This window comes from Peromyscus leucopus, chromosome 15 (genome assembly GCF_004664715.2).
Source record: "Peromyscus leucopus breed LL Stock chromosome 15, UCI_PerLeu_2.1, whole genome shotgun sequence".
NCBI lineage: Eukaryota > Metazoa > Chordata > Mammalia > Rodentia > Cricetidae > Peromyscus > Peromyscus leucopus.
Genome location: NC_051076.1, coordinates 9,768,188 through 9,790,343, shown reverse-complemented (window position 1 = coordinate 9,790,343; position 22,156 = coordinate 9,768,188). Strand labels below are relative to the sequence as shown.

Below are 22,156 nucleotides of genomic sequence, written 5' to 3'. Positions count from 1 at the left end.
AAGAACCCTACTTAACACAGAGCAGAGCCTCCATAAATGTGTATTGAACAAGTGAATGAATTATTGATGAACTCAAAGCCCTTACTGAAGATTGATGAAACATGTAATCTAATTCTTCCCTTCTCATCATTGCCCATTCATTAGCCTCATGTTCACAGACAGGGTCTCCCACAACGTAGAGCACATAAAATCCACATACATTGCAAGGCCATATATATATATTTTTTTCTTAATGTTGACAGTGGACCCTGATACTTCATTTGTTTTCATTATAGTAATAACATTATATTACTACAAAGTTAGTACACAACATTAAAAAACATGAATTAATAAATAATATTATAGTTGTAATTAAATTAAGCTAAGGGAAGTTTAGCTCAAATGCAGTGATAACAGTGATGATGATGATGAGACAACAGTGACAATGATGATAATAATAATAAAAATTCCTAGAATCAAAAGTAAGGTACTCTGTTGATATATATTGTGATTTTTGAAACTATAGGGGGGGATATTCCTGAATTTAAGATAGGAAAACATAGGCTCTGAGTCATTGGATGATCTTCCTGAGGCCTCAGAGCTCTGTTTAATCTGCTTTTGAGTTTGGAAAAAGTTTTGGAGCAAATAATATGATCAAGTCATTCAAATTCTAATTGTTGGGAAAATTAAATAATCATAATAATCCTATCTTTTCTTCTTCTTCTTCTTCTTCTTCTTCTTCTTCTTCTTCTTCTTCTTCTCTTCTTCTTCTTCTTCTTCTTCTTCTTCTTCTTCTTCTTCTTTTCTTTTCTTTTCTTTTCTTTTTCTTTTAGAGAAAAGGCTTTATTTTTACTCATTCCTGCTGTGCCCCACAGAAACTTTCCATTGGATTCTCTCAGTTGGTGATATGTGGCCATGTTTGAGTGAGAACAGAGCAGTGTGAAGGTCTTTCCGACTGTGGGGGACATACTAAGGAAGGAGTTCAATCTTCTTATTTTCTTGGGAAGACTCAAGACCAGAATGTGTCATCATTACAGATTTGCACAACATTAGCCAACTCCTTATCTCTCGGAAGGGAAGGAACAAAATCCTCTGTATCCCGTTTGTGGTGGGTACAGCTACGGGGACCAGGGGTGAACAGGAGGACTAAGACCCAGACGGCTTCAGCGCCCAGTCTGCTTAGAAAAGGGTTAAATTAAAGGTACTCGGTGTTTGCTGCACCAGCTTCCCTCTATGCTTTCAATTAGACAGACAGAAGCACGTGTGGGCACGGCCCAGGGCTCATCCGTCCTGAAGCTTGCGGCCTGTTTTTTAAGACTGAAGCGCTGACGTCATTGTGGAGACAATCAGGGAGGAAGCACAGCGCTTCAGGAACGAAAATGTTAAATTAAATGGACCGTGTTTAACGTCGCTGTTGATCCTGAGGAACAGTTTTCCAGTGTGCGGAACATTTCCACCCCACCCAGCATATGTCCCCCACAGTTTTCTCTGCTCTAATTCATCTGTGTTTCCCGACAGCTCCAGATGGCCTGCTGTCTCCCAGGCTTGCATCTGCCACTCCAACCAGTCTTCAGGTTGTCTGGTCTACACCAGCTCGCAACAACGCTCCGGGCTCTCTCACGTACCAGCTCCAGATGAGGCCCAGCCCCTCCACCCACAGCTTTCTAGAGTGAGCATTCCACCTAGTGCCTCTTCCTATGGGCTGGCTTAGACAATGTCCGCACGTTTTAAATGTTCTCATGAAAATGAGAACTGAAGAATAGGTCGGTTCTTATTTGCAACAAAATTTGGGTATCTTTTAAAAGTTCAAACAAAGTAAAACATGAGCAAACAATTTAGTGGATACACATTTGCTTTACAAAAAAATAAATTTGATGTTTGTTTATAGAGCATGGAAAGCAAGATTTTCTCACATTCCTTAAGCCTTGCAGGAATACAAGTGTCACATACTGGAACTGATAAACTGGGCTGATCTGTGAAGAACCTTTTCCAGCTGCCCTGTAATGACCTCACAGCACCCACTGTCCTTGCAACCAGATTTTGTGTCTTCTATAAATGCAAGAGAACAAATTCTCTCCCAATGGCTATTTATTCTGAAGTAGATATAATGTGATGGCCTAAAATAATATAACTTAAATCTATGTTGGTATCTCTAAACACTTTTTTGCAGCATGATTCCACTGATCTTTTGTTTCTTTTATTTATGTGAATGTCTAAACCTTCCTAACGGGCATTTCTTTCCCACACAGGTTATTTCTTGATCCTTCTGCATCGTTAAGCTATGAAGTGAGTGGTCTCCAGCCGTTCACGGTGTACAGGTTTCGGTTGATTGCCACCAATGGCTTTGGCAGCACACACAGCCCTTGGACTCCACTCATGACCGCAGAGGATGGTAAGTAGGCCAGCTACCCAAAGTCAAACGTCAGCTGCAACAGGGATCCTCAATGGCCTTATGTTTCTCAAAACAAGGAAATAAGCCCCTCCGACTTTCTTGTCAGAGAGTTGCCATATCTCCTCCAGGGTAAGAGGGGAGTGTGGTGGTCAGTTCAACTGTGATCAGTCTCTACAGAAGGAAGAAAACTGTAGACCCAGAAGGATGGAGGGTTGGACCCAGAGACAGAAAGAAGGAAATGCCACAGTCACTTATGGCATGGCAGTGGTCTGTCCTTCAAGATACGAGATATACTAAAAAAGGAAAGGTTGTGGCCTTCTGCACCTTGGCCAAGGGTGCCATGCTTTAGGGCTCTTCTGGAAGGCAGGCAGCGGTGAATGTTGGACTGTAGCATGAGAATGTTGCTCCACTTACTGCTGGAAGCAGGCACTACCCTACTTTGATGTATGCACACAATGGAACCTCCAGAATAGAAGGGTGGAGCCTGGTGGGTTATGGAAAATAAAGCTAGATTCAATTGCCTTATTCAACTAACAAAGAAATTTTTACTTTTTTTTTCCATTGAAAATAAAAATTGTAATCAGTTACATTGAAGAAAGAAACATGTGACTATAACATTTGGTTTTAAATTAACTATATCTACAAAAGCAAACATATTAAGACAGAGGTATCATTTTCTTGTCTGGTTTTAGTAAAGTTGGAAATGAAATCAAACGACAAGGGGAAGGCAGACACTATTTTTGCACAATGAGCTTTGGGGGTTAATCCTGTCAAGTCTTCTAATCACAGACTTCTAAGGAGTTGTTGTTCAGTGCACATTTGCCATTTTGGTTTTATAGCCAACAAGCACAGGCGTGACCTTCCCGACAGCTAGCCATCACTACAAAGGTAGAACATTTAAAACAATACACGTTTTGTGTTAAGTAGATTATTTTATTTTGTAATAGCCATAATGACTTTAAGTACTTAGTGATAAGACATAAAATGTGGCTGAATCAAAACAATTTTCAGTCTTTAAAGTTCACTCTATTTTTTAAAATGCCATTCTGAACAATATAAATACTTCCCTCATTCCCTCCAATTTTTAATTACTCTGGGAAGCAAGTTAGATAATTTACATGGTTGCACCAAATGTTTTTGTCCCAAGTGTCACTCCAGATATCACCAGTGCAGAGGAAAAATGAAGCCATGGTTCAGGAATCATTGATGTATAACCTTCAGGTAGAGCATTGCACACACCTTGGGAAATCAGACACTATAGTCACCAGTGGTATTCAGGTTTATGAACTGGAAAGCTCACATTCAAAATAGATTTTTTTTCAAGAGACATTTAAAAAATTAAGATAGATGTTTAATCTCCTTAAAAAAATACCATGCTTGATGTCACTCAATAAAGGTTAAGTAAAAATAACCTCTGCAGAGGTAATGGCTCAATTGAGTGCCAAGTAGGTAGAAGGGGAAAAGGATTGCCTTTTTGGGGGCGTGTCTTCTCCTCAGCAGCAATCTGGCCACAGTCCTTGCTGAATGGTGGGTGGCCATGCCATGCTGTCCACAGGTAGGAAAGTAGAACAGAAACAACTCAAAATTGCTGCACATTGCCCATCAGTACAGCACGCATTGTCGATCAAATTGGTCTCCTATTACCTCTTATTATAAGACTAATCATGTAGATTACAGGTGGTTAGAATTTTTATGCAGAGACCCTGGCATCTTGGTAACATGTGGAGTTAATGCTACATTGTTCACTTTCCCTAAGAACAAGTAGTATTTGATTATCTAACAGGTGTCAGCTCGGAACACCAGTCATCATTGCTGTTTAAACACTTGCTGTGAGATGAATGGAAAGTTCCTTCCCCACTTCACATATACACTAAGTCACACACATTAGCAAAGAGCTGGAAGGTAACCACCAGCCCCTGCAAAGGCAAGTTCCCAGTGTACACTCAGCCCTGGGACATGGTGACAGTAGGCTATATATTTTGGATGTCAGTAGAGATGGATACTATCTCTAAAAGAATGTGCAATTGAGTTGACAAAGGCTGAATGATTGGCACTGGGCACAAGCAGTTTTTCTGTCAAGGCTGCAAAGCATGGCTTATAAAGCTACCCATGTTGACAGATCCATGCCAGAATCACACGTCAACTTTGGCTCCTCCTGTTTGCTAGGGTAGCTATCAGTGGAGATGTTTCCCATATCATCTTACAGAATGAAACTGAGAAGTCATCTCGTGCCCATATTTGAATTCCCTGCCATCAACAGTAGCCTCTTCCCTTTAGTCACAGACACAAAGCCACCTGTTGTACAAGTAGGCCACCCATGGCAGTATTTTTCATGTGATATTTTGAGGCAATGATATTCATCAAACCATGGCAGGACTGTGAAACCAGAAAGAGAAACCTACATAAGAAGTGACCTTCCTCATCGAGATTATGTTAGACCTAGGAGCATGTGGTCCAAATGTAAGGGGGAGGCTTTTACAGAATGGCTGGAACTTTTGGTATTATTAAACTAGAAATAACTATGATGCTATAGTGACCACACATCTCTTGTATTTTCATGACTGTGTGCCATATGGGAATGAATGTAGAAACCATAGATTTGGGGAACATTTCTCTTTGAGCCTCTGGTTAAATAGGGTTAGCAACTTTTGCCTGTGAAAAATCTGAAACCGGAGAAATGTAAGCAGTAATGAACTTCTCCCTCAAAAGTCAATTTTAGGGTGTGAAGAGAAGTTCTCCTGTACAAAACCTGTGAGGCATTTAAATGCATTTTTTCAAATAATTTGTCATTTTACATCAGAGTGCCACCAATATCCAGTTCCATGCATTTTTAAAAAATCTAGGGTGTAAGTGCCAAATAATAATAATAATGCACCCTTTCTATGAATATTTTAAATCCTGTTAAACCTGTGCTAATAAAAGATGTTTGTGGCAGCCAACTTGGTCAGTGTAGTGTTGATGCATTCACGGCCAGATAAATATAAACAACATACAAATATTTTTTTAATGTGCTAGTGGTAGGCCAGGCAGCTGGCATGTCTACAGCTTGCAAAACTAGGTAGTGACTACATTAGACTCAGATGAGTATACTCAATATAGTGATGGAATGAAGACACCTCGCAGTTGAAAATATTTTCTAGTCATTTTATTTGTGTGTGTGTGTGTGTGTGTGTGTGTATGTGTGTGTATGAGAGAGAGAGAGAGAGAGAGAGAGAGAGAGAGAGAGAGAGAGAGAGAATCTGTGTTAGTGAGCATTTGTATGTGTGTGTGTGTGTGTGAATGTGTATGTCTGTGAGTGTGTGTGTGTGTGTGTGTGTGTGTGTGTGTGTGTGTGTGTTGCATACAATGCGGAGGTCAGAGGTTGAGTGCCATTCCTAGGGCAATGCTATAATAGTCTGGAACTTACCAAGTAGGCTAGGGTCATGGCCAGGGAGCCTCCCCTGTCCCTGCTGCTTGGCACTGAGATTATAAACACATGGTACCAAATCCAGATTTTATTATGTGAGATTGAGCATCAAACTCAGGTCCTTGGGCTTGAGAAGGAAGCCATCTCCCCACCCCAAAATGTTGATATTTTCTAACCCATACAGATGGTGCCCCCTTGGGACTACAGTTACTCTACAGCTCTCATACACTGACAGCTGTTTTATGTAGACTATATGAAGGTAAAAATTGTAGTTTGCGGCAGGGTTCTATGAACTTCAGTTTAAATATGTTAACAGATGGGCTTTTCCTCCTACAGTCCAGCACCATGAAAAATATGAGTTCACCTATTTCACCATTAAAGAAAAACTCAAAGGCAGGGAGAGTCAGAAAATCTGCTTTTAGTAAAGATTTTCCAGGTGAGGAGATAGAAATATTTAGTTATATTTAGACTGAAATGTTTACTTATTTTGTTGGTCAGTTTGACAAAATTATATCCATACACAATGATGATATCAACTAATGAAATTGAAATTGTTTCTTAAAAAACATTGCTAACCTCAAAACAAAACCCCAAATGATTTAATGATCAGACATTTTTAAAAAAATTTGACCATTACCCCAAACCTGAGATTTAAAATTTCATACTTATATACCTTTACAGATTTATTTTTAATTATGTATATGTGTATAGGGGAATATTTGCAGGTGAGTACAGGTGCCCACAAGGTACAGGATTTCTCCTGGAGTTAGAGTCACATGCAGTTAGGACCACCCAATATGGGTGCTGGGAACTGAGCTGAGGCTCTCTGAAAGAACAGTGTGTATGCACCCTTAACTGCTGAGCCTTCCCTCCAGCACTCTCTGCCACAGCACACACTTATATATTTAGGCATAAATTTAAGTGGCATTATTAAATAACATTTTGGAATCTAAGCAGTTTATTCTGAGGGTTTACTAGATATTTTCTCATATTTGTTCATTATCTTGCTACCAGATAATCATTCATGAGTTTGTCTTCAGTGTGATAAAAAAAAATACATCACCTTACATACACTATGATATTTAAAAACCATTAGCATACTTTGGTAATCCATTGCATCAAACCTAGAATTTTTTATACTTTTATAATTGTATGAAGTGGGTGTTTCAGTTTCCTTCTGTTGCTCTGACAAAAATCATGACCAAAGCCACTTAGAGGAGGAAAGGGTTTATTTGTCTCACACTTCTAGGTCACAGTCCATCATCCAGTGAAGTCCAGGCAGGAACTCAAGCAAGAACTTGAAGCAGAATTCTTGGAAGAATGCTGCTTCCTGGCTTAGTTTCTGGTTCACTTGCAGGTGAATGCTTAGCTGTCTTAGTCACTGTTCTGTTGCTGTGAAGAGAGACCATGACCAAGGCAACTCTTACAAAAGAAAGCATTTCATTGGGGGCTTCTGTACAGTATCAGAAGGTTAGTCCATTATCATCATGGTGGGGAGCCTGGCAGCATGCATGGCATTGGAGTAATGCTGAGAGCTATGTCCTGATCCATAGATAGTAGACAGAGAGATTGAGGTTTCAAAGGTCAACCCCAGTGACACACTTCCTCCAGCAAGACCATATCTCCTAATCCTTCTATTCTTTTCAAATAGTTCCACTTCCTAGTGATGAAGCATTCAAATATATGAGCCTCTGGCGTCACTCTTATTGAATCACCACATTCCACCTCTTGGTCACATCATAACGCAAACTCCATTTAATCCAATCTCAAAAGTCCTTAGTCTATAACAGTCTCAACATTGTTTAAAATCCCAAAGTTGAAAAGTTTATAAAACTCATGGCACTCTCTTAACTATAAAATCAAAATCAAAGAGGAGATCACATATTTCCAAAATACAATGGCACAGAATATACATTACCATTCCAAACGGGAGGAAAGTGAGCATAGTGCGGAAATACTGGGCCGAAAACCGCTGGGCAAGCTCCAAACTCTGCATCTCCATGTCTGATATCAAAGTGCTCTTCAGATCTCTAACTCATTTCAGCTTTGTTGACTGCAGCACACTTCTCTTTCTTGGGCTGTTTCCTCACTCTGCTAGCCACTCTTCTTCACAGGCCCCATGACTCTGGCATCTCTAACTTCTTGGGGTCTCCAAGGCAATCCAGGCTTCACCTTCATAGCTTCATGCAATGGTCTCTCTGGGTCTCCATGCAAGGATACTCTTGACACATGCCTGGCCTCAGCAGCTCTCTTTACTCACAGAGGAAGATTCCACACTCCTTTCTTGTGACTCTAAAGCCAGAACTACATTGCCAAAACTGCCAAGTTCTTCTGTTTGATGGGGCTGGAATTTGATTCCCTTGTTCAAATACATTTGCATCAGCTTTCTATTTTGATGTTTTCCTTCACTGCTTAAGCTTTCCTTTAATTCCTCTTCACAAATTGGAAGCTTAGCTGGGTGGGGTCTTGCCCTGAGGTCACCACTTCCTTTATTCCATTTAGCATCAAGTTTTTCTTCAAACTTTTTATCTCTCTGAGTACAGGACTTGGCTCCATTACACTTCCTGGTGTTTCTCTTCTCCTCAAACTGTACATTTTGTATTTTGCTTTGTCTACCTTGCTCCTTTTCACTATAGATCTGTGTAAGAGTGATCACTAATAACCACAGGACACAGTTGATACTAGGCTGTCTTGAAATCTCTGCCAATGCCATTAATCCAAAACTCTTCAACTTAGCTTCAGGCAGATTTTTAGAACAAGAGCAAAAAGCAGCCACATTCTTTGCCAAAATATCACAAGAACAGTCTCTAGGCCACTTCCTAAAATTCTTCCTTTCTAAAACTTCTTGAGTTAGGCCCCCACAGTCCACAGCACCCTCAGCACTGTCTTCCACGCTCCTACATGATGGCCCATTAAGCCCCACCTAAAGTGTCCACCTGCTTTTCTAATCCAAAGTCCCAAAGTCTTCCATATTCCTCCAGAAGGTTGTATGGTCACAACACCATCCCAGACCTGGGTACCAACTTCTCTCTCAGTCACTGTTCTATTGCTGTGAAGAGACACCATGACCAAGGAAACTCTTATTTAAAATCATCATCATCATCATAATTAATAATTAATAATAATAACAATAATGGGCTTGCTTGCAGTTTCCAGTTCCATTATCATCATGGTCGGGAGCATGGCAGCACACACAGAGCTGGAGCAATAGTTAGGCAGCAGCCAGAGAGACTGGGCCTGGCATGGGCTTTTAAAACCTCAAAGCTGACCCCCATCCAGTAACGCACTTCCTTCAACAGGGCTGTACTTCCTACTCTTACTAATCCTTTCAAACAGTGCCACCTGGGTGAGTAAGCATTCAAGTACATGAACCTATGGGGGCCATTCCTACTCAGATCACCACATTAGCTGACTGTTTATATAGCCCAGGACCACCTACCCAGGGAATGGTGCCACTCACAGGGGGCCCTGCATTGATTAAGGTTCATGAAAGCTCAACCAAACAAATTCTTGTCTGTATGTACATGTACACACACACACACACACACACACACACACAGAGAGAGAGAGAGAGAGAGAGAGAGAGAGAGAGAGAGAGAGAGAGAGAGAGGGAGGAGGAGGGAGGGAGAGAGAGAGAGAGAGAGAGAGAGAGAGAGAGAGAGAGAGAGAGAGAGAAGGTGGTTGAGACATCACTGTTCCCTGGAGGCTTCTGCTGACTCGCTGGTGTAAAACACAGAAAACCAGTCAGGAGTCCATACAGCTGAGACACCCGGTAAGGGCAATTACTTCAAAACAAGGTGCTGGGAAATCCTGCATGATGGAAACAATGAGAATACATAGGGATGGTGTATATTTGGTGTTTCTTTTAGTATCATTTCAGATTTGCTTCATGGCAACTGGTCTAGAGAAAGAGGGAAAAGGGAAGTGTCCCCCAACACCTGAGCAGTGGGGAAGGGCTTCTGGGATGTCTGGAGGAGGAGGAGGGGAGAGCAAAGGGCAAAGTGGGAGGGGAAAAGTGGAGCATGGCCTTTAGTCTTTTCTGTGGCCAGGGCCAGGCCTCTGACTGGCTTGGCGTTACCTTCTTGCCATGTTAGAGAATGTTTTAACGACAGAGGTTCCAAACAAAACCTTGCACTATGTAAAGGTGAGTGAGGAGACTCCGTAGGGAGAGAAAGGTGAACGGAACCCCTTTTCCCTGTTCTTACCCTGGCAAGCTAGAAGCAAACCCTGAGTGACATGAAAGGGAAGGGAAGGGAAAGTTCAGCAGGACATTCAAGGAGCTGGTGGAGACAGTCTAGGATAAGACTGCTCAACCTATTTATTATGAAAATGTGTGTCCTTGGATGCTTAAATTTAAAAATTTTGCACAGCAAACTTTTTTTTTTTATGATTACTGTATTTTAGAATGTGAAGCCTTAACCAGTGTCCTTAAGAGGGAGCTATGTAAAGTGAAACTATTTTAAATTTGGGTTGAATTATGCTTGCAAATGACTGTCCACTGCAGCCAGTTCAGCTGTGCCCCATTTCAAAGGAGTTGTCTAACTAGGCTTAGTGACTGTCACATCTCCTTATGGAGGAACAGGGGAGTGGGTCACAAAACCCTCACCTGAGTATCCAGCCACTCCTACGTGTAAGCAGCTCTGCCTTAATTGCACATGGCTTAGGGGAGGGACTAGAGCATGTAGACTTGGGGAGACTGATGGAGGAAGGCTCCATCTCTGCAGCTGTGGGATGCCTTTGTCCATGCTTGGTGAAGGCTTTCCAGCTCCAGCCTGTTGTGGGAGCAGGATGTACAGCCCTGTAAGTAACCCTTCACCTCTGCTTTGTAAAGAAGCCCAATAAATTAATTGCTCCCTGGAGTGAGTTTTGACAGAACTGTGCCTTCGTTTGTTGTTGGGTCCTTAAGAAGGGTAGACATTGCTTGTACTTCCCCTGGGAAGAAATTTTAGCAAAAGCACTAATATCAGTAACAACATTTTCATTAATGAAGAAATACGAACTATACACTTCAGGTGTGCTGCAGGGTCATTTTGTTTCTACTGCTCAAGGTCTCTTCCCCAAATGCTCTGAATATGAGGGCTGGATGCTGCCCTGTTTCCAATCTCTCATGGTAACGTGCTTGTCTATTCTATAGACAACGGAGACCTGAGAGCGGACGGCCCAGTTTCGTTTTCTTTATGTGCCGGTGTTTGCATCATGCATGTCTGCGCACTACATGCATGCTGGTTTCCATGGAGGCCAGAGTATGTGTTGGATCCCTTGGTACTGAAGTTACAGATGGTTGTGAGCTTCCACGTGGGAGCTGGTAACTGAATTCAGGTCCTCTGCAAGAGCAGCCAGCGCTCTTAACTGCTGAGCCATCTCTGCAGCACAAAAGTTCCATAATTACTTTTCCAATCTTAAAAACAAAAGGCTCTGCGTGTTTGACCTATAAGCCTTGTTTCCCACTGCATAGGTCACTCACCCAAATTCTTGCATTTTCAAAATTAGTGAGAGCAACTACTACTTTATTATATTTCTTTCTTATTTTATAATCTTTACATTGAATTTGTCCAAGCTATGCTAGCAACAGAAATTTCTTTAAAATAATGGACTGAATAACAGAAAATTGGGTCCATCTGGCCTCAGTTTCTCTCCTGCTCTCTTGAATCCCCTTTGAGTACATAAAGCAGGCAGCTCTTGCAAACTTAGTCTCCAATTGCAATATTCTTTACACCCTTCAGATGAAAACCACACATCAAAGTGGTAAGCAATCCAGGCCCTTCTAGCCATCCTCACATTTATTTCAGAGATTAATAAGTATTGTTATCACAGTTGCCTCACTGCTGTGGATTGTCTTCACTAAGAGCTTGTCTGTACCAGATCCCATGGCAACAGTCATCTCTCCGTTCTGCCACTTAAATTATGCTGTCCGTGGAATGTTCTCAAAATTTTTAAGTAGTTTCATTCTTTAAAAAAACAGACTATCCATGTTTGAAAATTCTCAGTGGACTTTGTAAGATGATCTCTTGGTAACCACCACATGTGTGTATTGAACAGCCAGGGTTAAGACCCTCCAATCTTAACTTCACACCTGAAAACTGCTAACTGTTTACCAAGGCAGGTGTTTCTGTGATCATTTTCAATAGATTGTCAGACACACACACACACACACACACACACACACACACACACACACACACACACCTACCTATCAGAAATATTCTAGAACACTAAAACTCTACATAGATTCTTTTAATCATGTTATCTCACTCATTTTGACCATAACCCCAGAAAACCCAGTTTTCTCAGGTTAATGAAATAAGAATCTGGAAAAGGTGGTCATGGTCGGGAAGAGCAGCCAGTGTCGTTCAGGAAAAGAGCACTGTGTGCAGAGCTGAGGGGCCACACCCGTGTTAATCCAGGTGCAGCCTTTTCTGAATGGATGGCTGCATTTCTGACTGTTAGACATTTACACTGTGGATCTTTCCTGCTTCTCAGGTTGGCACAGCACATTTTATTTGCAACCCCAGACTGTTCAAGGAAGCACACAGTGCGGTTCACCTCATCCTCTGCCCTAGTTCTCCAGGCCAGCCATTCCTCCTGACCTCCACTCACCCTGGTCTCAGGAGAATGGGTACCAGAAGGTCCTCAGTAGAGGTTCTCTCCCCTGCAGACTGCAACACAGCCTTTTCCACTTTGGCAGTTGCTAGAAGGCTGCTGCTTCTTCCTTAAACCCCGGCACACAGCCTCGGAGTTTCCCTTCCCAGTCGCTTGTCAGGAAGCTGGGAGTTGACCCTGTGCAAGTCCGCAGCTCATCTTCTGCATAGTTGTTTGGGGTACACCATGGTACCATCTTCATTACCACGGCATGAATATTCCCTTCTCTCTACTCAATTGGTCTTCTTGCATTTGGCTCTTTTATTATTAGCTGTCAGAAATTCTTTGGGGAAGTTGTTGGGTATAAATAATAAATTGATGAAGGAATTTATGATTAAAAAGACAGGTCACTGTTCTCTCAGCTAAGGCATCAGAGGTGCTAGTGTGGCTATCTTAGAATCTGACCTGTATGTATAGCTTTGTCTAAAGGCCATCCATATACTGCCCCCCCCCCATTTTTTAATTCACTGGCAAATTTAGGAGCTACTCACTTAGGAACTAATATCACTGAAAAGAGATTTTAAAGTGAGTGAGGTTCTTTTCATGAGAATGGTAAAATATTAGCTTGAGGACAACATTTGAGACTGTAACGGGAAAATCAATCAACCATAGCAAACAAGCGTGAAAGACTTTTCATCCCAAACCGCTGAATGTCGTGTGTACCCTCGAATTGGGAGCCGTTGACAGTGTTGAGCCTGCGTGCGCACACCTGGAATTATTGTGGAAAGTCCCAGCCCCTTTCCTAACAAGGTCATGACTTTCTGTGGGGCTGGGGCTGAGCCTTGCTGGTGGGGCAAGCTGCTGTCCACAGTGACCGGGTCATTTGCCAAAAGAAAACTGCTTTCAGTTATTAATGCTAAGACTAACTCGTCGGAAACAGAACTATGTGATTTGACCAGAGAAGAGGCTTCTTTTCCTGGCTCCACGGGGGTACACTCTAAACAATTACGCCCGTGGAGAGAGACGTTGCCTTGTATTTTCATCACTGGGCGGCTGAGCTGTGTGCCTGCCAGGCTTCCCCATCTCCCCTCAAGTGACAGCAGCATTGACAACATGTTATACTCCACATTGATTTTACAGTTAAGGAGCTGATTGTGATGTATAGGGATTTTACGAATTCAGCTGAGAGGCCGACTTTTGCCTTTTATCATTCCATTAAAATTTTATAACCATCTTTTTCATGTCATTTCACCCATGAATTCTTACTTTAGAAAGTGATAGCTACCGCGGTGAGCGTAACTTTCCTCATGTTCATGGCTTTTTATTGTATTAGCCAACTACCCCAATTATAGTTATTACTCATGTTTTACATAATTGTGGTGACCCTTTCAACTGCACAGTAGCGGGACAGTTGATTTGTATATAGAATTAGATGATCCTGCTTATCATTTTAAAGCACTAAATTGAAGGAGTGCCAGAAGTCAGGTTTTAACACTTCCCTAGCCGAAGGAGCTAATTAAGCCCAGTTCTGTTCCCCTCCAAGATGCGTTAAAGGACTTCGCAGTGAAAGCAGAGAGCGTGCTTGGCTTCCCCAAGAGAGAAGCTAATAAAATGTATTCTGGCTTTGGGGGCGGGTGTTGGGGGGGGGGGAATCATGAAATTGAAATTGAATGTCTCTTCTTCCCAAGATAAGAGGTCGTCTTTAAGGAAGGGCTGCGTTCTGTGGGAGTTTGAAGTGCAAGTTCGGCTCATTATCATGGATGTTTTACCTATCACACTATCAGCATCTTCAGGAGAAATAAAAGGCTTTATTCTCATCACAGAGAACAAACTACATCCTTGTTGGTGCTTTTCCCTGAAGAAGCTCGTGGTGTGATAGCTCACAGAGGAGGGAATAATTATGCGAGACCCTGATGAAAACCCGCTGGAAAGCATTCTGGTTTTTAAGCGTCTGTTATTCTTTACTGGGAGAGGGGTGAAATCAGGTTAGGCTACAGACTTGAATCTCCACCATTGATTTTACAAGTTCCTATAGCAGAGGATTTTTTTTTTTTTTAAGATTGCAAAACAACATTTAGAGCTTGCAAGACTCTCACTTTTCTCTGGGAAATAACTAAACATGCATGACATGGCCAGCTAAGAAAGGAGCCATATCCCCATATTGGTATGATAATTGCTTCTGTACCTATGGACTGGAGAGGTGAGAAGAAATGTCACAGAGGCATTCAGAAGACTTGAAAGCGAGAGCTAACAGACCAGCCTAGGGAAGGCCCACACCATCACTATGAAACGAGGATTTCTCTCTCCACAAAGGATGTATGACCACATTGTCAAAAATGCCTTGATTTCAGGCCACTTCAAAAAACAAATTATGATTCTACCATCAGTCCAGTTGGTGACTAAAACGTGGAGCATTCTGTTTGAAAATGTCCCTTAACTATCTATTCCCACAGCCACTGGCTTCACAAGTCTGTGGCTGCCTTTAACACTTAGACCTCAGTGGGACACTGAATCACACATTCACACTCAAATCAATGCTGTTTTAAACAATTACTAAATCCAACTATATCTTTTTAAAAGATTTTCAATAAAATCTAATGTTCACAGAAAAAAAATCTCATAAATGTCAAAATTGCTGTGGGCAGAAAAGAGGGCTATAGTATTTTTTTTTTTTTTTTGATCTGTTGTAGCAATTTATAGATCTCAGGCCATGGTTTATAAGAATGCTAAATGTTCTGGAATTACAGCTGTTACTGATCAGTGATTGAGCCAGATTTGTGTTATTGCGCCATGTTCTTGCTTGTACCTAGAGAGCAGTAAAGCCGCAATATAATAAAAAGCACCTGCATTTTAAATGAAATTTCAATTGAAAAACTTAACAGCCCTTCAAATTGCAGAATTTAACGCAGCCCAGTAAAGCTTAAATAACACTTTGCCTGCACGGGCTGAGGGGATTCGCATTCAAGGTGACTTGATTGTGTCGCATGGTGAAATTATTTACAATTAAGGAATTTCTCTGGAGGGCTGCAGAGTGCTTGCTGCCCCCCACCACCACCTCTGCAGGCATATGGTGGGTCTTTTTCAGTATTCATGGGGCCTCCCGAACCTTTATGATAATTGAATCAGTTAGAGTGCTGAGTGGAGCAGGCGTAAAACCTGTTAACCTAAAGGTCAGATCTGTGCATTGTTTATTTATCAGTAGGTGAAGGAGCTAGATCATCGTCAGCTCTGTCACAGGCACAGTAAAAATCACCGATAATATTAACAGAGAGTAGATAAATCGCAAAACATGGATTAGCATGATAAACAGAGGCAGCATCCTATGGAATGTATAATGAGGGATGCTGTCAACCGGTCTGTTGTGGTAGTACCGTTGGTTATAAGCAGTACTGGGGGTCTAGGGGGCCAAATGTGGCCAAAGCCAGAGCTTCGGTTAAACTGCCAGCTTGTGTATTTTCCTTCTAATGCCTTGATTTAAAATATTTTTTAAAATCCTTACAATACTCTTCAGCATTAGCTTTAATCAAAAGAAATGATTGTGATAAGTCTATGTTAGGAAGGAAAGGACAACTTCAGCTCAGTAATATTCAACAAGTATGTCACATACCATGGTGAGCAGGGCAGGTGTGCACATCTTTGTCCCCTTTACTTCTTTGTCTCTCATCTCTGCTGAGTGCTAGCTCGTTCATTTGAGTCTTATTGTTGAGGATTTGTGGAAAGTTTGTAAGGTATGTGATTTCCTGAATGTGTTCTTCACTACAGAGCCTGGACCAATAGATGCTCCAGTTCTTCTGAACGTGAAATCGAGAACGATGTCCATCATTTGGCAACAGCCTGTGAAGTGCAATGGGGTTATTACCCATTATAACATTTACCAGCATGGCCACCTGTCCTTCACAGCCCCCGGAAATGTCACTAACTACACTGTGGTTCATCTACGCCCTCACACGGCCTATCAGTTCCAGGTAGAAGCCTGCACCTCCAAAGGGTGTTCCAAGTCACCAGAGTCTCAGACTGTTTGGACACTCCCAGGAACACCGGAAGGCATCCCAAGCCCAGAGCTGTTCCCGTACACTCCAACATCTGTCATTGTATCTTGGCAACCCCCCACCCACCCCAATGGCTGGGCTGAGAACTTTACAATCCAGAGACGAGTCAAAGGGAAGGAGGAAGTTAGGAGCCTGGTGACTCTCCCGAGGAGCCGTGCCATGAAGTTTATTGACAGGGACCCTGCCCTCAGCCCTTGGACACAGTATGAATACCGGGTTCTGGGGAGCTCCGTAAGTGGAGGCACAAGAAGGAGCGAGTGGGTAGAAGTCACAACGAGACCCTGCCGGCCTACTGGAGTGCAGCCGCCCAGGGTGCGTGTGCTGGGACCAGATGTAGTCAAGGTGAGGTGCCAGGCCCTCTGGCTTCTCTGCAGTCCTGCAGCTGTGGGGACTTGTGCTGAATGCACTCCATGTTGAACAGAGCCATCTACTGACAAGACTAACACATTCATTGTCTCGGGCGACTGCTGCAGAAACCGGGCTTTTTGGCCTTTAGCCCAAACTATCTTGAATTCAATGTCAGTTTTTCATTTCTCCCTGAATCCCCTTAATTATAGTGTTGAGAGACTGCTATTTGCCTCGCACACATGAAATACTTTGATACCACTGTGGGATGCTTAGCCTCAGGACCACGTCATATTTAAACAGATCGGAAAATGAGAAGAGATTGGGGAGACTAATGGAAGCACTGAGAAGCATATTAACAAACAAAAGCGCCACACACTAATATTCTGGTGTTCTGTTAAAAAAAAGTCAGAGAGATGAAATAATGGGAAGAGAAATTAGGAAAATAGCATATTGCTGGGGTATCCAGAAAGCTCAATTATTTGCCTCATTCTTTGGGGATTGAACTCTAGAGGATGGGATAACTGCCATTGTTTTGGCTGGCATACAAACTTCATTCAAGGGAAATTAGTGTAACCAAACAGGAGGGAGTTTTGCAGCTTGGAAGCCTCTTTTGTGTAAATACACACATGCTTTCATGGACTCAGTCTTGTACCACTGCCAAGAGCCTTGGTGCAGGAGCTTGCTCATCAGAGCACAAAGCAGAGGCCATTTGCATAACAGCAAAGTTCATCTGTCGGAATTACTGCTTGGATCTAGGCTGTGTTCTCTCTCGCCAATGAAAGGCAGACACTCGGTGATGCTAGATAATTTAAATTTTTGAAGAAAATTTGTTTAACCCACAAACTAGAAGTGACTTTATCCTTTTTTAAAATTTAGTCTTTAAAAATTAAACACCCCAAATAACCTTAATTATCTTCTGCCTGAGAATTGTTAAAGAAACACAATTTTAAAGTTTTGGTAAAAGTAAAGCATGTGGAATTCAGTTGATTTAACACTAATAGGACTTAATTTTTACATATAGCATATATTGTATTTATTGTATACACTGGAGAAATCATAAGAACTTGCTTCAGTCGAGTAAAATAACAAACAAGCCCAGAATGAGTCGTCATTGCAGAACTGACAAAACTCTGGAGGAGCTCTGTGGGGCCTTGGTGCGGTGATGCTAGATGGCATGTGTCCTGGCATACCTGGTCCCTTCAAAAGGACAACAGCTACCCCACAGGCATTCCTCTGATTCTTTCTACTAAAATTTAAAAAACTAGGCATCAGCGATCATAGTAGATCAGAAAAGAAAAAATAAATACATGCGTGATTTCAGAAGATAACAATGTGCCAGTCTACTTGAGTGGGTCAAGGACACCAGGATCCCAATATCTGGAAGGAGGAGTTAGTTGGCCTTTATTTCCCCCTGTGGGGGCTGGACACTTGTATCCAGGAGAGGGAGGCGGGAGTACATGTCCTATCAGGTAGCTAGGGAAGGTTTGATCAGCTTGACTAAGGAAGCTGAGTCTCGTGGGTCATCACCTCAGGCCCATGAAAAACATGGAAACCCCAGGCCAAGCTTTGTTTTGTTTTTTTGTGTTTGTTTGTTTGTTTGGTTGTTTGGTTGATTGGTTGGTTGGTTGGTTGGGTTTTCAAGACAGAGTGTCTCTGTGTAACAGCTCTGGCTATACTGGAACTCTGTTAGTAGACCAGATTGGCCTGGAACTCACAGAGATCCACCTGCCTCTGTTTCCAAGTTCTGGGATTAAAGGTGTGTGCCACCACACATGGTCCCAAAGTTTTTAGAAAGATATTGAAATATAAAGGAAGGGCAATCAAGTGATAACTTTGGCCCTCACACCTTCATTGATTCCCATTTTTTAACTAGGAAATGAAATTTACCAGTAAAAAGAAGCATGAGGAATACTGGACTAAATCTAGTGTTTCTTGGAGTATATTTAAAAGTTGTTTAAAGAACACAATTTTGTGTTTGTATTATTGGCTTATATTGTACTTGGAAATGTCTTGAAACTTTACAGGAAGTGCATTTTCCAGTGGGGTTGCTTCTGGTAAACAGATACCTGCCTGGAAACTGTGGCTCCTCTCTGCAAGGACAGATTTGAAAATCAAAATTGCAAATGGATAAAACATTCATGAGGAATCACAAGATAGTCATTAATGCATGGGTTAAGAAAGCCATTCAATATTTACCATGCACTACTGTTCTAAGTAAATTGTCAATAATATTAACAATGACAATATGTTTCACTTCTCACATTCATGGAAGTATATTTATGAATATCTCCTTTTGACACTGAAGACAGAGTAGGGCCAAAAAAAAAAAAAAAAAAGGCCCTCACCTCATGGAGCTTGCACTGTAGACAAATAAATGTAATAGATACCCGCAGGGGACAAGGACTGGGGGTGGGGAGCAGAATCGGGTTAAAGATAAACAGGAAGCAGGAGTCGGTGGGGTGGTAAACGTTGGAAGGTGTTGAGCGGCTGTCTCACCGATCTTAGTCCACGTTGTGTTGCTAGTAACAGGCCAAGTTAGGATTAAAGAGAAGAGCTTCACTGGGCTGTTGGTTTTGTAGCTTCCTGGATAAGGGGCTCCCATCCAGTGATGTGCTTTCTGTGAGGAGCATCCTAAAGTTGTGTTGGGCCCCGTAGGTTGAGAGACAGGAATCCTGTAGTTTCCTATGTCCCTGCTTTGGTCCCTCTCCCTGTTATAAAGCCACCAGCATTCAGTCATCATTGGGCTGGACCCTCCTGACCTTATCTAGTCCTGACCCTACCCAAGGTCCTTCTCTAAACACCATCCAGATAAGTTTTCACCTCGTAATCCCTCACATGGGGGAATTGAGTTTGAAGATTAGTTTTTGGAGGGATGACTTATATTCAACGTCACCACCTCTGTTTGTCTTTGTTATGTGTCCTTTGCACTGTACAATGTCACCTGCAGGAGCTGCTGTCCAACCGGGACTGCAAGAGAAGTAACTCAAATGGAGGCAACTTAAAGACAAATACAGAGTAACAACATATTAATAAGTACAAAGAGAGTTGCCACCCAATCCCGATCTAAGAGACTCCAGTATGTGGATGACACACTGAAGTTATACTTGGCCTTCTGTGTGAGCTCAGGGTGGCTAGAGTAACTTAGAGAACCCATGTCTCAAAATGTGCAAAGAACCTGAGGGTGTGACTCAGTGGTAGAATGCTTATCTGGAATGTACAAGGCTCTGAGTTTAATACTTGACTACTAAAAAAAAAATACTTATGGCTTGGTAAAGATATATGTATTAAGAAAGGAAAACAGGAGCACACAGTAGGTCTAGATCATATTCTTAAAATCTGATTATCAGAAAAAAACTCAAAGTAATTATGAAAATTATAAAAATGAAATTCATGTACTTCCATGAGGTACTTAATTTCCTGAGAAGACCACTTCCTTTTAGAAATTGGTAGACAGTCTCTACTAAGACTGAAAAGGACAGTTCAATAAAGGTATAGAATAATTGCATATTTGAATATCTAAAATTCCTGAATAAAATATTAGCAAATTGAATCAAATACAATATTAAAACAATAATATAATGGGACACATCTGATCTGATTCCAAACATGTAAGGCAAGTTCAATACCCTGCCATCCGTCAACGTGCCTCTTACATCAACCAATCAAGAAGAGAGCCGCCTGTATTTCCTTTTTAACCCAAAAGGACTTGTGGGCTCAAGAAACGGCTCAGCACTTAAGAGTACTTACTGTTCTTGCAGAGGGCTCCAGTTCCCAACACCCACATCAGGCATCCCATAACTTCTTATAATTCCAGTTTCATGGGGTCCAACATCATCTGGTCTCCTTGGGCACCTGAACCGGTGTGGTGTACATACACTCACACAGGCACACACAAAACAAAAACAGTCAATAGTTTTAAATGGTATTATAAGATTTGGAAGCCACTTCTTAGCAAAATAAAGTAAAATCAGACTAAAAGGAAGGACCTTAAATAGGATTCAGCCAACATACAGATTGCCACAGTAAAGCACTTTAGCACAACTGAGAAATAAAAAATAAAATTCAGAAATCACCAAATTGTGTATTTGTGCAGCAGCAACAAACTTTCTTTCATGGAGCCTTCAGGGCCTCTAACCTTGAACCTTTGTCCACTAAGCTCTAATAAAATGTAGACAGAAATGTCCCACCTGATACAATGGAATTCATAAGATGTTATTTTGTTTTCTAATGTTAAATTTATTCAAACCGAATGATCCTTTGATTGCACTTTTAAAAGCTTTCTACATGTTTCTTATCCTGAAACCAGAAGTATTATTGCTTTATCTGTTAAACTATCCACCAGCTTCAGAAATTCCATTGTGAATCTCAGAAAACACAAATAATGGTCACCTGTCCCAGGCTTTGTAAAACAGCCTCTTTGACCCACAAGGTAAAGCGAGGAGCCCTGAGTTCAATTTAATTGAGTTATAAATGTGCAAACTCTCAAGTCCTCATGCTGCCCTGTGATGCATGTGGATGTGTGAATTTCCTCCCTCCGTGTGTTTGCTCTGTGTCCTTCAGCACACCCACGGTGGAAATGAATCACCACGGTGTGTATTAGTCTGACAGTCTTAGAAAGCATCACAGCTTAAAGTCAGGCTCAGGAAGCAGCTCCCACTTGGTTCCTAGCATTCAGCTCATTGACCCCAGTCCTTCATTACTGTCTAGTGTACAGAGCTAAGTTGAATGTAGGCCTTCAGAAAATGACTTCAGGGTGAATGAGGCAGGCAAAACTCTACACTTTGTGAACTTCAGTTGCTCTGTTCCTGTGTTGTCACACTGATGCTATTGGTCTTTTATTTTAGATCACCTGGAAAGTACCACTTATCCAGAATGGAGCCATACTGAGCTATGAGATCCGCATGCCCAACCCTCTCATCACAATAACCAATGTGACCTCCGTGGTGTCCAGTCATCTAATCAAGCATCTCATGCCTTTCACTAATTACTCAGTCACCATTGTTGCTTGCTCTGGAGGTAATGGGTACCTAGGAGGATGCACTGAGAGTCTACCTACCTCTGCTACTACCCATCCAGCCTTGCCTCAGGAACTGGCCCCATTGTCCGCTGTTCCGCTAAGTGAATCTTATGTTGGGATTTCTTGGCAGCCACCATCCAAACCAAATGGACCAAATTTGAGGTAGAGAAAGTGATTTTGCTCTGGGATTTATTTTAGCTATATCATTTCAAGAAGGAAGGAAGCAGGATTTTATTAACATCTCAACATAGAATTAATTGCATACTGGATACCATACCTACTCCCACAAATTCATACTAATCATACAATATCCCTCTGTTCTTAACAACTGTATAATAGAATGTTGTATATCTTGATTTAAATGGAACCAAAGGTGCTCATCAAGA

The 22,156-nt window shown here is 41.8% G+C and overlaps 1 protein-coding gene across 1 annotated transcript in view; it reads left to right on the top strand.

Moving 5' to 3' along the window:
- The window catches only part of Ush2a (usherin), a 688,259-nt gene that overhangs the window by 442,828 nt on the left and 223,275 nt on the right, over nucleotides 1-22,156 (top strand). Inside the window, 4 exon segments of the mRNA XM_028876752.2 lie at nucleotides 1,498-1,648; nucleotides 2,229-2,371; nucleotides 16,119-16,747; nucleotides 21,598-21,932. Of these exon segments, the coding sequence (XP_028732585.1) occupies nucleotides 1,498-1,648; nucleotides 2,229-2,371; nucleotides 16,119-16,747; nucleotides 21,598-21,932 (1,258 nt within the window).